Below are 17,097 nucleotides of genomic sequence, written 5' to 3'. Positions count from 1 at the left end.
TGATGTCCTCCCTCCGGTCAGCTGGTCTCCCATGGTGCACTGGGGCCCGGTCATCACATGACAGGGTCCCAGTGCAATATGAGATGTCACATGACCGGAGCGACAGAGGACATCATTGGAGGCCCGATAACTGCAGGTAAGCGTAATTAAGGGGCGGGGGGTCCGCAATCGCGGGGGGCTGGGCTTAACGATGGTGGTGGGGGGGGGTAGCAGCGGCTGCCGGTCAGCGCATGCGCGGGGCACTTGTCACGGTATTTTTGGTGAAAATACCGTGATAAGGCTCCGGAGGGGATTCGCTGGGACAGTGCTTTATCACAAGCTCTGTCCCTGCAAGGGATTTGTAGTAAATCCCTGTGATATTGCCTGAATTCGCAATGCGAATTCAGTCGGTAATATCACACTACAATCTGCATTACAAATGCGGATTGTAGTAAATAGAGCCCTTAATGCGGTATATTCCCTAGTTTAAAAAGTGGAAGGCCTAGTTAAGCTGACATATTATTCCTGTCTATGGATAGCGTGTAAATAAAGACAGCAAAAAATAAAAAAAAATATTCTTTTCTAGGGCAGTTTTTTTTTTTTCTTAAAACGTACACACACACACAATCCTGCTGAATTTTAATTATGAAAGTGAAAATGAATGCCAAAGCAAGAACCGCAAAGTATTTGTGGTGCTTAATAAAGTTTTACAAAATTTATATTATTTTTTTTGTCTGAATGCAAATAAAATTAATAAAACAAAATATATATCTGTCCAGAATTAAAAAAAGAAAAATGATTGTTCGAGTCAGCTGTTTTTCTTCTCGCCCCTAATGCTGCATGCAAAAAAAGTTTCAGAGCAAGAAATTGGCTTGTTTGACACCGCCAATACAAAACCCATTAATTTCAATAGGGTGGCAGCTTAAAGTGCTGCTTTTTCTGAGAATAAATATTCAGCTGATAAACTGTCATCTAACACAGGAATATGTTTGTGTTTGCAGTAAGTTCTACAATGGTATTAATGCACTCACGGTTTTCATTTTATTCTGTATAATTATAATTTCTTTGATGTGCTTGTCTTCCTTAATCGATACTAAGTCACAGGTATTAACACCATTTCCTTCAGCTCCCAGGATCAGGTGGATCGACTTCTTTTAATTTGTATACAATTTATGATTTGTTAGCTTTTACCTTACTGCAACAACCACCTAGTGATTTTGTTTTGTTAAAATAGTAAGGATATAGTTCATTAAATCTCATTTTGTAAGTGTCCTTTCACGTTAGAAGCAGTATTAATAACAAATAGGTAATTATGCTGGGATATTTGCTTTGAATGATTGTTATTAACATTTATAGTGTGTCTGCCAACTCTGTGTTGTTTCATTGTATATTATTCTTAAGTAATCTAGAATAGCTGTGATTTTATTAAACCATGACCCTTAATAATTCTCAAGGCTATGACAAAACATTAATATGCTAAAAAAATAAATGTGTTTATTTCAGTGCACAGAACCATAGGTAGTGACTTAAGGGGTACATTAGTACTTGCCACACTGAGCTCACTTGTGTACAGTATATCTCCTGGATACCATGCAACCCCTAATAGCCACTATGTAGCAATGAAAATTCTTTCTGTCTAGCTATCTATCTCCAGTATGGGGGGCAGTTTCCAGGGGTTAACAGTATTTTTTTTTCACCCAGCAGTGTATTCATAGCACACCAGTCCAGGATGTTTGGTACAGACAGCCGGAGCTATTTTTATTTACAAAGTTCCAAAACATAAACCTAAATCCTAACCTGTCTGGCGCTAACTAAACAAAATGCTTCCCTTTCTATGGGTGGAAGGTCCTACTGTCTAACTCACTAAAAAAACACAGCAATATAGCACAGAATTCGCTTTAAGTAGTAATGGTGTCACTCTGCAAGCCAGCAACTTGCTCCCCAGGCATTGGGAGAATGACTGGAAAAATGGACACATCTTAATTCACCTTTCACAGGTGATCTGTCAATCAAGGCTGCTCACTAGCCTGATTACCACCAGACAGAAGCTAGAAACCAGGGACATACATAGCTTTTGTAACGATATACACATAGTCTGTGTTTATATAAAGCCGGATGATTTACTTGATAGGGTGGAATGAATGTTACTCTAAGTCAGAAAGTTTTACTTTTGTTTAAGGCTGAAACAGAATTACAGAGAGCAACGATGGATGCAGCTCGAATTAGTCGAAAACTCGAGGAAGCTATCGATAATTTTGAAAAACAGAAAATAAAAGATATTAAAGTAAGTTATACATTTTATCTGCATATGAAGACTGAAAATATACTTCTATAGTAGGTTTGGATTTAATATAATATGCAAATTGCAATGCAATATATATATATATATATATATATATATATAATTTATTAATTATGACTCCAGTGCTCTCTTTAATATCTGCTCCGGTGCCCTCACACCCCCCCACAATATACACAGCAAGGGAAATAAGGCAGCACCCAGAGACTCCGATCTTCAAACAAATTACCCCATTACTGGGGTGTTTATTAATTTCCTGTGATAGATGATTAGATAGAGATATATATATATATTATATACACACACACAGTGGCAGACGCAGGATTTTGAAAGGGGGGTTTTCAATACTTGGTTACAAAGCCAATGGCAAAAAAAAATCTAACCACATACAGGCAGCACTCCTCGGGTACTCAATAATCGATACTCAATAATCCAAGCTTGTTAATCTATTACTGTGCAACGTTTCAGATGAATTTATTACATATTTCATCAATGTCTTGAAGAGATATGTAATTATTGCATCTGAAACGTTGCACAGTAATGGATTAACAAGCTTGGATTATTGAGTACCTGAGGAGCGCTGCCTGTAGGTGATTGTATGTTCAAGCCTGAGCGGTCTACTTAGTTCTTAGGATCTGCACACCGGGTGTTGAACTTTTTTTATTTGGAGTCTACTGCACTGACACAGACACACTAACACACACTGCATTGACAAAGCCTATACACACACACACACTGACAAAGCCTAGACACACACACACACTGACAAAGATCACCCTCCCCCCACATTTAAAACATTACACCCACCTGTGGTGCGGCTCTGGGAGAGAGCGCCGGTCATTGTCACGCAGCAGGCTCCGATGTCTCAGCCTCCCACAATGCCGGTGTGCGGTGCCCTATGGGAACTGCCCGGGATGAGCTGTGCGCAAGCGCTGCAGCTCCTCCTACAGGCAGCTCAGCCAGGGACAGTTGCCGGCTCACATGTTTTACACAAAAAAAAAATAATTGTTAAGCTGGGCTGCGATGGACTGGCAGGCAGGGGGGGGGGTTTCTAGGTACTCTGAAACCCCCCCTGCGTGCGTGGGTGATATATACATACATTTTTAATTTTTTTTACTCATTTGTATTTGTGTATCGTGCAATCAATATGTATCGATGATTGGTGCAGACACTGGCTGTCGGGGCTCTGCTGTTCCCCGGCAGGTGTTCCCCTCTGCAGCCGCCGGGTATTCATCATGACTGGGGGCGGCACTGGCTTAATTGACCCAGTGGCTGCTACTCTCTACAGCCGCCGGGAACTCCAGCTAATTGTGGGACAGCGCAGGAATCACAGACCCGGCAGCTGCTACTCTCTGTAGTCGCCGGGTCTATACACTGGGGCAGCGCTATATTGACCGGCGGCTGCTCCTCCGGTGCACATACTGCGGTACTACCATCCGAAGGTGCAGAGGGACCGGGAGGTCCCCCTGAGATTGTCGGCTGCTGGAGATCATCTTCCAGCAGCTGCCCACGGGGCATTTTCTGACTGGTCACATCAGATGTGAATATGTCAGGGAAAGCCCAGCCTGATATGGTCACATCTGAATACGGCCATGCCAGGCAAGTGGTTAAAATAAGAAAAAAGTTCATAACTTTTTTTTTTTCCCTACTTTTACTTCCCCAATGGGGGACACTGGAATACTGGGCTATAGATGGTAATGTGTGGAGTCTGTCTCTTGAAAACTTGAAATGTTCTAAACCCCAGGTGGTCACTGTACTCATTTTGTTCCAAGTGGCCTTTAGAGCAGAGTGATCTTTATGCAAGCTGCTGATCAACCTGGCAATTTTCTATTTATTTTATTTTTAGTTAACAATTTCCATTAGGCAAACTCTAGACTGCTGCTGCGAGAGCCTGTCTACATCATGGGATGTCTCCGGAGGGACCTGACACAGGCTCTTGTCCGGTTCCCCTGAACGCAGGTGTTATCCGACTTCATCGCTCAGGCCACGCACTGAATACATGTTTGTAGCCTTGTAAGTATTATTCCGCCTTCCAAGCTGCAGTCGCTCCCCCCACCCCTTCCCTTTACAAGTTATGCCAACTCAGGAGCCGGTTCCTCTATTTTGGGTGGGTGGGCAGGCCTAGTGACAGCTGCATTCGGGCATTGCTCGCTGAAGGGAATGCCCTTGGAGGCGTCCTCTGGCCTGGCTGCATCCTTTTGGCCAGGCTCTTAGAGGAGGGGTTAATTTTGTCCACACCTCCGCTCTGGCATTCCTCTGCCTGCAGACGGCCTGTCAGTTTTTCCGGCTTCAAACACTTAACAGACTTATGCTGGGTACACACTAGACGATATGCCGGCGGATCGGACCAACATATTGGGCACATCGTCAAGTGTGTACCCTCTGTCGCTGGTGATGCGCGCTCCCGAAGGTCGTCGGCGACATCCTCCTTTGGCTCTACATGCTGGACTGACAGGGAATTTCGTTAGCGAGGGCCATGCTGCCCCTTTTTTCGCTGCTGGTATCGGCAAGTGTGTATTCACCTGCCGCTGCTGGCTCTCCCGCCGGGTCCGTCACTGCCGAGGTCGGGCTGGGTACACATTGTCTAGTGTGTACCCAGCCTTAGCCTTTGTGGTATCCTCCAAAGAGGCAGCCATTGTGCGTATGCTGGAAAAGGCTACTTCTTGCTTCCTTCTCCCCCTTTATATCTCTGTAGGGGTTCTTAGAGGGATTGTTTAGCTTATACAGCAACTGTTTGTATAGTGTGTCTGGGGAATGGGTCTGCACCTCCTTTATCCCTCCTAGAGGACTGCTGCTGGTATTTTGACTTATCCTTTGTCTCTATTCCTCCTACTCCATTATGTCTGGGAGTATATACTCTCTGAAGAGAGTTGTGCCAAAAATATATAATTTCCTCAGCCACAGTCGGATTTGGGGAGGGGGACTGTCTGAGTGTATGGAGAGGAGGAGGGCAGTGTGACTCTGCATGAGGGTGCTTCCCTCCCTGTGGAGACACCAGTTTGGCTGGCAAACCCTAGCTGAAACATTGTCAGGACTGGCTAGACAACTAGCCTCTAACAGCAGGGTGTACATCCCTAGTTGCTTCCAGCCCATGGCGAGTCCTTCAGTGGGTCCCTCCCCTATGGCTGTTCCTGATGATTTGAGTCTCTTCTTCCTTTTCCTCCACTCTACTGAGCCTTCATGGACACAAGGTTTGGCTAGGTCTGTTCAAGGTTTGCTGCAGGTTTCTTCTATCCTTGAGAGACGACTGGATTCGTCCGCAGCACCTATTATTATTATCGTTTATTTATATGGCGCCACAAGTGTTCCGCAGCGCCTCACAAAGTACATGAATAGATTTAGTGACTTACAGTACAATACAATACATTACAGGGCATGGATAATATACAACAATGCAAAGCAACCAAGTGTTAGGTGCCCTGGTAGAGTGTAAGAAGTAGATGAAGGTAAAGTAAGGAGAAGCACAAGAGGGTAGAGGGCCCTGCTCATCGGAGCTTACATTCTAGGGGAGAGGGACAGACAGGGGTGAAACAGATGGGGTAGGCAGGGAGAGAGGAGTATGTAGCAGCAAGTTAAGATGAGAGCTGAAAGGCTTTGATGAAATAGTGGGTCTTGAGAGCCCGTTTGAAGGATTAAAGAGAGGAGGAGAGTCTGATGGGAAGCGGGAGAGCGTTCCAAAGGTGGGGAGCAGTGCGGGCAAAATCTTGGAGGCGGGAGTGGGAGGAAGTAATCAATTGGCATGAGAGGCGGGGTGCATTTGTTGAACGAAGAGGGCGGACAGGAGAGTGAAGGGAGAGGAGATCAGAGATGTAAATGGGAGAGGAATGGCTGAGGGCTTTGTAAGTGAGTGTGAGAACCTTTAAATTGGGTTCTAAAAGGGAAGGGGAGCCAGTGGAGAGCTTGTAGGAGGAGAGGGGAGGCAGATGTAGAGCGTTTTGAGAGGAAGATGAGCCGAGCTGCAGCATTGAGGACAGACTGGAGAGGGGAGAGAAGGGATTTGGGGAGGCCAGATAGGAGGAGGTTACAGTAGTCCAATCTGGAGATGACCAATGAGTGAATGAGGGTTTTAGTGGCATCCTGGGTGAGAAAGGGTCTAATCTTGGAAATATTTTTAAGATAAAAATGACAGGACGGTGAGATATTCTGGATATGTGGTTTGAGGGAGAGGGAGGAGTCCAGGATAACTCCAAGACAGCGCACTTTGGGGCTAGAGGAGATAGTTGTGCCATCAATTGATAAGGAAATTGTGGGAAGTGTGGTTATGCAGGGGGGAGGGAAGATGATTAGCTCAGTCTTAGACATATTAAGTTTAAGAAATCGCTGGGACATCCAGGAAGAGATGGCCGAGAGACAGTTGGAGACACGAGTGAGGAGAGAGGTCAGGGGAGGAAAGGTAGATCTGAGTATCATCAGCATAGAGATGATATTGGAGGTCAAAAGAGCTTGAGTTCACCTAGTGAGGATGTATAGAGTGAGAAAAGAAGAGGTCCAAGAACAGAACCTTGGGGAACACCTACTGCAAGAGGCTGTGGGGGAGAAGAGGAGCCATGAGAGGAGACAGAGAAGGATCGGTCAGAGAGGTAGGAGGATAGCCAGGAGAGGGCGGTGTCACGTAGACCAAGGGAGTGAAGGATTTGCAGAAGGAGAGGGTGGTCCACAGTGTCGAAAGCAGCAGAAAGGTCAAGGAGAATGAACAGAGAGTAGTGGCCCTTGGATTTAGCAGCAAAGAGGTCGTTGCTGACTTTAGTGAGGGCGGTTTCAGTGGAGTTGAGAGAACGGAAGCCTGACTGAAAAGGGTCAAGGAGGGAGTGAGAGGAAAGAAAGGTGGTAAGGCGCTTGTAAAGAGCACGCTCAAGAAGCTTGGAGGAAAAAGGAAGGAGAGAGATTGGACGGTAGTTGGAGAGAGTGTTAGGATCAAGGGTAGGTTTTTTTAGTATGGGGGAGACAAGGGCATGTTTGAATGCAGACGGGACAGTGCCTGATGATAGGGAGAGATTAAGGAGGTGGGCAAGATGGGAGCAGGCAGAAGGAGAGAGGAAGCGGAGGAGACGTGAAGAGATAGGGTCAAGAGGGGAGGTGGAAGGGGGGGGAGGACTGGATGAGGGACATGACTTCCTCTCCAGATACAGGGGAGAAGAAAGTTAGTCGGTAAAATGGAAGGAGAGGGGTGATCTGGGAAGAGAGGAGGTGGATAGCAGGGAGACTGGTGGGATATGATGTCCTGACGTATGGAGTCAATTTTAGATGTAAAGTAGGTAGCAAAGACAAGGGCAGAGAGCGAGGATGTGAGGTGAGGAGGGGGTGGGCGGAGGAGGGAGTTGAAGGTGGTGAAGAGATGTTGGGGATTTGAGGACTGAGAGGAGATGAGGTTCTTGAAATATGACTGTTTGGAGAGGGAAAGGGCAGCACTGTATGATGAGAGCATAAATTTGAAAGGGAGAAAATCAGCCTTGGAGCGTGATCTTCTCCACTGTCGCTCGGCAGTTCGTGAACACTTTTGCAGGTATCTGGTGCATTTGGAATGCCAAGGTTGAGGTGTAAATCTGCGAGGGTGAATAGTGATCGCCGGAGCAACAGAGTCCAGAGATGAAGTAAGGGAGGTATTGTATAGAGAAATGGCTTGTTCAGGGCAGGAGAGAGAAGCGAGTCCAGCTGGGAAGAAAAAGAAATGGTCAATAGTGTCAATGTTACGCTAAATGATGGTGGCCTTAGGAGGTAGAGGAAGGGAAGGAGAGAGGGATAAGTTAAAAGAAAGAAGGTGATGGTCAGAGAGGGGGAATGGGAAATTGGAGTAATCAGAAATATCACAACGGTGAGTGAAGACCAGGTCAAGCGAATGCCCACTCACATGGGAGGGTGAAGAGGTCCATTGGGAGAGACCAAATGAAGAGGTGAGGGTAAGGAGTTTGGTGGCAGAGGCTTCTGTGGGGCTATCAATAGGAATATTGAAGTCACCTAGGATAAGAGACGGAAGGTCAGAGAAGAGAAAGTGAGGAAGCCAGGAAGCGAAGCTGTCAATGAATTTGGAAGGACGGCCAGGGGGACGGTAAATAACAGCTACTCTAAGGTGAACTGGTTGGAAGAGGCGTATAGCATGAACCTCAAATGTAGAGAAAGTAAGAGATGGTTCAGAGGGTAGTAGTTGGTAGGAGGTGCCGGGGGATAGAAGGACCCCTACCCCACCACCATGGCGACCCCCAGGCCGAGGGGTATGAGAGAAGATGAGGCCCCAGAGGAGAGAGCAGCAGGGGAGGTGGTGTCAGAGGGTGAAATCCAGGTTTCAGTAATGGCTAGGAGATGCAAGTTTTTTTAGATGAAAAGGTCATGGGTGGGTACGAGTTTGTTACATACTGATCTGGCATTCCAGAGGGCACAGGATAGAGGGACAATGTTTGTGGGAGAGATATGCATTAGATTATTTGGGTTACTGTAGCGAGAAGGTGAGTTTAATATGGGTGGCCGAGATGAATTTAGTGGAGAGATTATGCGGGGACCAGTGCTGGGAAGGGAACCTGTAGGTGGTTGGCAGGGAGGGAGTTTAATATGATGGGGGTGGTATGGAGAGGAGGTTTGGAGGAAGGATTATCAGTGGGGTAGTAGGACATAGGAGGGGTAGAAGAGAATGAAAGTGTAGTAGTGGGAGAGGAGATAAAGGGAGGAGGTGGAGGAGACAAGGGGGAAATGATATAGGTGGAAGAAGGGGGTAGAGCAGAGGATTAGGTAGACAATGAGTGGAGGAGGTGGTACACATGATAATGGTGTGGAAGAGTTGAGTAGGGGGAGGAAAACTAGATGTAGGAATAAACTATCAGTGCAGAGGAGCAAGTAATAGTACAATGGAGGAAAATGTGCCTGCAAAATTTCCAAATTATTATTGAGAGGAAAAGAGGAGAAATGGAATTGTAAAGTAAACCTAGGACACGAGACTGCAAGGAATCCTTAAATTTTGGCAGGGTTCAAATTCTCAGGCTGAGCATGACCTTATTGACAACTCAGACCAGGACCATTCTTCTCTGGAGGACGACAACCCAGAGGTATAGACGGTGGTAGAGTAGATCCTGGCACTTTAAATAATTTAGAATTGTGACTGGCGCATCAAGCCTAGTGGTTCCGCACTGGCCCCATCTGGCTTGTTACTCCTCCTTCTGGCAGACGATCCATGGCCTCTTCCGCTGAGATTGGATCTTCTTCAGCAAGGTCCGTTTGTGTATCCCGACTTACATAGACTATGTTTGACAGTGTGGCCGTTGAAACCTACATCTTGAGAAGACCTGGTATTCCACAGACCGTGATTCCTGCTATGCTTAGAGCTCTGAGACTGGTTACATACGCTCATTACCATCGCATTTGGAAATCCTATGTGGCCTGGTGCGAGGGGTGTGGTTCTTTCACCTCTTCATTCTACTTGCCTCGGCTTTTGTTCCTTCAAAGGGGTTTAGATGCTGGACTTTTCTTGGACTTGTTGAAGGTGCAGGGTTTTGCCTTATCTGTATTTATTTCAGCGTTGCTTGGCCCTGCTTCCGAAGGTGCAGACTTTGCTTCAGGGGGTGTTTCGATCCAGCCTCCCTTTTGTGCCACCTACTTTGCCATGGGATCTCAACCTTGTCCTGTCTTTTCTTCAGTCTGCAGTGTTTGAACCCTTGGATGAGGTGGGTTTAAAATTTCTCACCTAGAAATTGGTCCTTTTGTTGGCCCTGGCTTTGGCTAGGCATGTGTCGATCGTGAAAAAAAAAACCAGAAGATCGAGCTGAACTTCGTACTCTCCCTTCCTTTTTACCAAAGGTGTTATCTACTTTCCACACTAATTAGCCGATTGTGGTCCCAGCCTGCTGGATTCATCTGGGACTTTGCACTCCCTAGATGTAGGTGAGGGCCCTCTCTATCTACGAGGCAAGTACAGCGGGTTTGCACAAATCAGATACTCTTTTCGTCCTATATGATGCGGCCCGGCAGGGTTGGCCTCCGTCTAAACAGACTTTGGCCAGATGGATCCGTCTGGCTTGTCGCCAATGCTCGACCTCCACCTGTATCCATTTCGACACATTCTATGTACTCGGTGGGTACATCTTGGGCTGTGCACAGGGGTGCTCATGCGTCTCTTGCCGTGCAGCTACGTGGACTTCTCTGCACACTTTTGTTCGGTTTTACAGGTTTGATACCTTTGCGCCCTCTGATTCAAATTTCGGCCTCAGAGTTTTACAGGTTCCTCAGCACTCTCCTAACCGGGAGGGCAGCTTTGGGACATCCACAAAGTCTTGATGTCCAGTGTCCGCTAGTAGATGAAGGCAAAAACAGGATTTTGGTACTTACCGGTAAATCCATTTCTCAGATTCCACAGGGGACACTGGACACCCGCCCACTGCTGCTTACCTGTTGCAATGTTTTTCCTGTTGGAATTTTTCTGCTCTACTTCTGTTGCAGTTTTGTATGTTGTTGGCCTGCAGTGAGTTGTGGTGTTCACTGATGGTTTGTCCCATTCTGGGAATTTTTCCTTCTCCTTTTTTCTTCCGGTCTGTTTGGTCTCCCCTCAGGCTCTGTTTTCTTAACTGGGGCTGATGGGGCATAGAGAGGGAGGAGCCAGTCACACATCTAAATTATTTAAAGTGCCAGCCTCTACTCTACCACCATCTATACCCCTTTGTCTTAAGCTCCAGTGTCCCCTGTGGAATAGGAGAAATGGATTTACCGGTAAGTACCATAATCCTGTTATTGGTCTGTTCAATGTCCAAGGCGAGGCATACACTGCCAGATAAAATGCCTGCCAGACCGACAGACATTTTATCTGGCAGCCATTCACCCTGCAGATATCGCGGACATACACTGTGAGATATCTTAGTGTATTGGCCCCGATATCTGCACTCCGCCTCCAGGGAGGAGACATTTCCCTGTTCCTTCCATGGGAAGGAACAGGTGAAATGTTTGTCTGTTGGCCGCAGCTAGGCATACACTGCCCGAAGCGGCCGACATTTAACATACAAAATAACGCATTGGATGGCATGCTGGACAATGCGGCATGCATGACTGATGGATATTTTACCCTCTGTCGCCCGCACACACTACATTTATCGGGGGTATCCGCTGATATTGGGAGGGTCGCCCCGATAATTTTATAGAGTATGCCCAGCATAAGATATAGATTGAGTTTAGTTACTCTACAATATTACTTAAAAATATCTAAACAACGTTCAAATCAATACAATGTATGTTTATTATATAAATGTTACTTTTATCATATTACTTTCTTTTGTTTTAGAAAATATTTAGTGAATTTGTAACAATTGAAATGTTGTTCCATGGGAAGGCTGTAGAAGTGCTTACAGCTGCCTTTCATCATATAGAAGAAATCGATGAGGAGGAAGATCTGGAGGTAAGCCTTTTGCCTGTGTGCTATGGAACAAGAGACTCTGAAAGACTAGTGCTTATTAATGATTGGGACAGTGATCATCTCATTATTGTTGCCTCTAATATTTAATAATGAAGGGTGCGTTAGCTTCCTAAAAAGTTAGTCTGGTGGCAAAACAACATATGAAAGCAGGAATATAGCATTCAGTGCCCCCAAATCCTTTGGCTTAAATTCTGTGTTGGCGCTTGCCCCACACTTAGTAAGACACAAGTATGTATGTATATTATGTTTTGTTTCTTATGGCGTAGAAGTAAAGAAAAAAAAAGAAAAAAAATCTCCTTCCACTGGGGGACACTGGAGTAACAATGGGGTATAGACAGTGATGTGTGGCGCCTGCCACATTAAATCTTCATTGATTTTTGACTTAATTCCTCCCACTCCATACCCCACCTCACTTTGATTTAAATACCCATTGAAGCGCTGCCGTTTTTTTCAGGCCGCTGTACAGCCTGTCGTCATAATGTTTATTTTTCAATGGATCCTGCTGTGCAGACTCCGTGCCACTGGCTGCCATAGATGCAGGCCTCATCTGCATTAAAAGTTTTTGCTGCTGCCATTGCGGCACGTAGGGCCCTATGGCTGAGAACATGGCAGACAGATTCTGTATCTAAGTGTTCCTTAGAAGCCCTTTCTTTTTCTGGTGGTATCTTACATAATTGCTCTAGCTACAGGGGGCAAGAGCTCCTTCTTACCTTCTTCTTCTTTGACAACCACACTGCGCAATTCTTCTGGGCCATTCTTTCATTCCTTTTCTATGGTGGGAGCATGTATTGTGTGTTTTCAAAACATCTGGTTCCAAACATGTTCTGATTCTTGGCTGCAAAGTATCCTCTCTGTAGGGTACAAGATGAAATTTGTAGGTCCCCCTCCTTGGAGGTTCTTCACCACAGGGCTCATGGCCTTTCATCAGAAACTTGTGGCTTTGATGGAAGCGATAAACAAACTTCTTTCCTCGGGCGTTGAGATCCTAAGGGTTTTATTTAAACCTCTTTGTTGTTTCAAAGTCAGACCTCTCTGTACTTCCCATTCTAAATCTGCTATTTCAGAAATTCAAAGTGGAGTCCCAGTGCTCGTGATAGCGAGCATGGGAAAAGGGAAATTCCTGGGTTTGCAATAAGGAAGTCCCACTTTCATTTCAGAGCCCTTATCTTTTGGCCTCTCCTCCACCCCATGGGTATCCTTTACCAAAGTAATGATGGTAATGGTAGCTCACGGTTGTTGGGGGTTACGATCATCCCTTATCTCAACTATCTCTTTATCAAGGCCCCGACTGTGGACATAATTAATGCACATGTCAATCTGAAGCATCTCACCCTCATATTTCATGGCAGGATTGTCAACAAAAAAAATTTCAATCTGACTCCATCCCAGAGACTACTCTTCTTGGGGATAATATTCGAAACGTCCTTTCAGAGGATTTTACTTTCTCAGGACAAGATTCAGGCTAGGGAAGATCAAAAAAGACTGTTTCCATCCATTTTGTATGCGACTCTTGGGGAAACTTGTCTCCTCCGGCGCTGATCGTTTACCGCTGCTTTTGCTACCCGTGGGATGCTGTGGCCCGCGAGTAGGAAAGGCACAGAGCAGGTTGTTTTAGCGGGCGCCGCTAAAAGGGGCAGGGCTAAAACAGCCTAGCGGGAACACTATATACCCCCTGCTCTCCAAGTGGGATGGCTCTCAACTTCACCTGTCCAGGGTCATTTACATTTCTCCACAGACCAGTATGTCCCCCCTCTGGTGGTTGAACTCCAACCATCTCCACGTGGTTTGCCCATTCTCAATCTGGAATTGGATGTTGCTAACCACGGATGCTGGTATTCTGGGGTGCGGTGGTTATTCAGACTCCGTTTCAGGGAGCTTGGTCCCAACAGGAAGCATTACTACCAACCGTTGTCTTAGAACTTCAACGTCTTGATAGCGACTCAGTCGCTGCTGCAAGGGCATCTGATGAAGTCCAGTCTGACAACGTCCACAGTGGTGGTGTACATCAGTCGTCAAGGGGAAATTAGTCATGAAGTAAACGTTACACAATCTCAAGTGTGCGGAGAGTCATGTACTAGCCATAGTGGCAGTCTTCTTTCCTGGGGTCGACAGGAGACAGATTACCTTGGTTATCAGGGCCTCCATCCCGGTGAGTGGGTTTTTTTTTTTTTTTTCATCTGGACGTCTTTCTGGATCCGGATGGCGATTTCATGCGATCTCTACTCCACCACAAGATTCCTCTGTATTGTTCCAGAACAGGAGATCCAGGGACTCTGGCTGAGGACGCCCTAGCCATGCCGTAGACTTTTTGCCTGATTCACCTGTTTTCACTATTTCCACTACTTCCTCAGGTCCTGAAACTTATCAATCAGGAAATAGCAACTGTAATCCTGGTGGCTCCGAATTGGCCAACCAGATAATGCTACTCGGACCTTGATCATCTGCTGATGGACGAACCATGGCCCCTTCCTCTCTATCCAAACCTGTTACAACAAGGGTCATTAGTCTACCTTGCCTTACTTGGACTGCGTTTAACAGTGTGGTTGCAGATCTGCGCCTAAGATCCTTAAAGGTATATGTTTTCATGTTGTCAGTCTTTTTCCATAGACACTTGGCCTTCCTTCTTGTGATACAGACATTTATGCAGGAGGTCCTACATCTACAGCCTCTGTTTCTTCCACCCACAGCTCCGTGGGACTTGAATCTTGTCTTACAATATTTACAATCAGATCTGTTTGAACTGCTTGACTCTGTGGATATGAAATGCCTCACTTGGAAAACAGTTTTTCTTCTAGCAATTGTCTCCGAACTAAAGATGTGTCCTCACTTGTCTTTGCTGCATTCGTGCCAAACAACCCCTCTCGGCGCGCCCGGTATTGTGAGACTCTGCTAGTGCAGAGTGTTTTTTGCTGAAAATGTGTCTAAGTCGCAATGCGATGCGAGAAGTACGCACCAGGAGACTCTACTGATTAATTTGATTTGCATCACATGTATATCTGTGTGCAACTGAGTCTCTCAATCAGCATGCAAAGTGCTAAGATGCAGCAGCTGCAGCTATGTTTCTAAGCCAAGTTCCCTTTACAGACTCGGTTGCACACAGTGTTTGAATATCAAATTAATCAGCACAGTCTCCTGATGCGTCCTAGTCGCCTGGTATTGCATCTTAGATGCATTTTTGTCAAAAAAAAGACTCCAGACGCTAGCAGAGTTGCATGGGACCTGGCGGCTCACTCATGCCAGGCATATTGTGCTGCATGGCGTATTGAGGCAGGATGAGCAAGGACACATCTGTAAGAGCAGAGTCTTGTCACTTTTGTTACCTGTTTTTTCATGATGCCAAGGCAAAGCTTCATACTAAGCTCACCTAAGGTAATTTCCAAATTTTACATAATTCAACCTATTGTGGTTTTAGTCCTTCCTACCGGAGATTCTTCAGTCCAGGCCTTGGATGTGGCACGGGCCTTTCGAGTGTACAATTCCCGTACTGCTCATTCCACTGATACAAGTTCCACACCAGATCCTTCATGAACATCTGCTAAAGTAGGCTTCACATATCATCCCTTTAATTCGGGACAGGTTCTGTGGCTGATTAAATAGAAGTGAGATGGACACATGAATTACACAGATTCTGTGGATGGCTGACTTCATGTGTCCCAAATTAGAGATGCTATAGCAAGCCTATGCTAAAGGTTTGTCAGATGCTTCACAAATACAATGAGTTTTGCAGAATGAAAATTGTTCCTACCTAAAAGTTCCCATAACAGCCCTCTAAGAAGGGGTATACCAAGAAAGGTTTCTCTTTGGCTTTTAGGAGATACTCTCAGGCTCCTTTTAAACCGTTTCCAGTGGAGCAGTTCTTTGATGTTGCATAGCTTAATTATTGGTCAACACATACCCATCCCCAGAAGCGGGATAGTCATATAGACATTGGAGACCACCTGGCACGTTCATTGACTCAATGGATGACAAAATCTCCAACCCACGTTTGCTACTTGGAAGTAGCATTGAACATCTCCAGGGGTTTAACCACATCCCTGGTTGCACTCCCGGAGGTGTATTGCAAGCACTATCCAGACTGGCCAGCCCACTTAGTAATTATATAAACATGACTCTTGAATATTGTTTGAAATATTTGCGAACTGGTTTTCAAAACTGCATAATCTTCCTGTCATTCACCCCATGGTTGAAGTACTACATAGTTATAGGAACATACAGTTTTTGTGCTCCTGAGCATTATTTTCTCTTCTTGCTCCAAAATGTTGTGTATGTGCTTTGTTTAGCCCAGTGTTCCATGCTAGCTGCTCTATGATGCAATGCAAAAATTATATTCTTGGCTTGTTCTTCTTTGAATTTCTAGGTTTTCCGAAGTTCTCTCCATCCACCCGATTTCCAGTCTCGCCTAGATATAGTGCGTGCCAATTCACGGACTGGAACAACTGGAACGAGTCGGAGAAGGTCTGCCTCCTTATCGGTGAGATCTACATTTTATTAACTAATAGTCTATTTACTCATTTTACAGCCTCTATAAACAACTACAGGATCTCCTTTTACCTACAATGCCCTGAATGAAATATGAGCTTGATATGTCATTAATAGAATATTCTTATAAAGTATGCTGTGTGCATTATAAGAATATTGAAAGGTTTCTGTGATTTATTAAGCAATAGCAGGCCGAGCACGTATTGAGACATTAAAATATATTTCTTTCCTTCATGGGACACACAGGGATCACGCTGGGTATAGGTGGCGAGTCTGGGCACCAAACTGTTAACTACTTTTTCACAGCAACACAGGCCTATACCCCGCCTCCAGCAGTAGAGGACTAGTTTTCATTTGGTGCCCAAAGAGTTACCATCGGTGAGGGAGGCCACCGGAGGTACTGGCAGTGGGGGCCAGGTAGTTTCTGTACTGCAGTCAGGTTATAATTAAGCTCCTTCCTCCCCTGTCGAGGCTTGGTTCTTGAGCAACAATTGCCCATTCTCTTATGCATTGACTGTTTTCTCTGTGCATGTTTGTTTTAAAGTGTATAGGCGTACTTTGTTTGCCTAACTCTTTTTCGCTTCTGTCCCTTTCTTCTTCTTCGATTGTTTTCTATATATGCATCTTCTATACTGACTTTTTTGCTTTTTACCACTATATTTTCTGTTGAAAATGTAGTGTTTGGAATAGCACGTCTGTATCCTGGTGCACACCTTTTTTTTTTCTTCTTGTGTCCACTCTACAATTAGTACTGACCCCATAGCCCCGCTTATTAGTTTATCTGTGGTGCAATATCATTCAGTGCTCTACCCCTTGACATTGATACAACTGTTTACCACTAAACTCTTGTGTGTGTGTGGGGACATTCCTGGAATACGCCATCATGTCTTCCAAGGGTCAATCAGCTAAAGCTCCCAGGGATAAGGTGCTGCTGTGCTGTGCAATTGCAGATGCT

The 17,097-nt window shown here is 45.4% G+C and overlaps 1 protein-coding gene across 1 annotated transcript in view; it reads left to right on the top strand.

The window, feature by feature from the left end:
• Positions 1–17,097, top strand: part of CIBAR1 (CBY1 interacting BAR domain containing 1) — a 70,609-nt gene that overhangs the window by 33,425 nt on the left and 20,087 nt on the right. The window contains exons 6-8 of the mRNA XM_088471384.1: positions 2,159–2,263; positions 11,532–11,645; positions 16,021–16,134. Coding sequence (XP_088327510.1) covers positions 2,159–2,263; positions 11,532–11,645; positions 16,021–16,134 — 333 coding nt within the window. The remainder of the gene's footprint in view (positions 1–2,158; positions 2,264–11,531; positions 11,646–16,020; positions 16,135–17,097) is intronic.

Source organism: Taudactylus pleione, unplaced genomic scaffold (assembly GCF_031769625.1).
Source record: "Taudactylus pleione unplaced genomic scaffold, aTauple2 ptg000114l, whole genome shotgun sequence".
NCBI lineage: Eukaryota > Metazoa > Chordata > Amphibia > Anura > Myobatrachidae > Taudactylus > Taudactylus pleione.
Note: the sequence above shows the minus strand (reverse complement) of the source record. Positions and strands in the feature narration are given on the sequence as shown.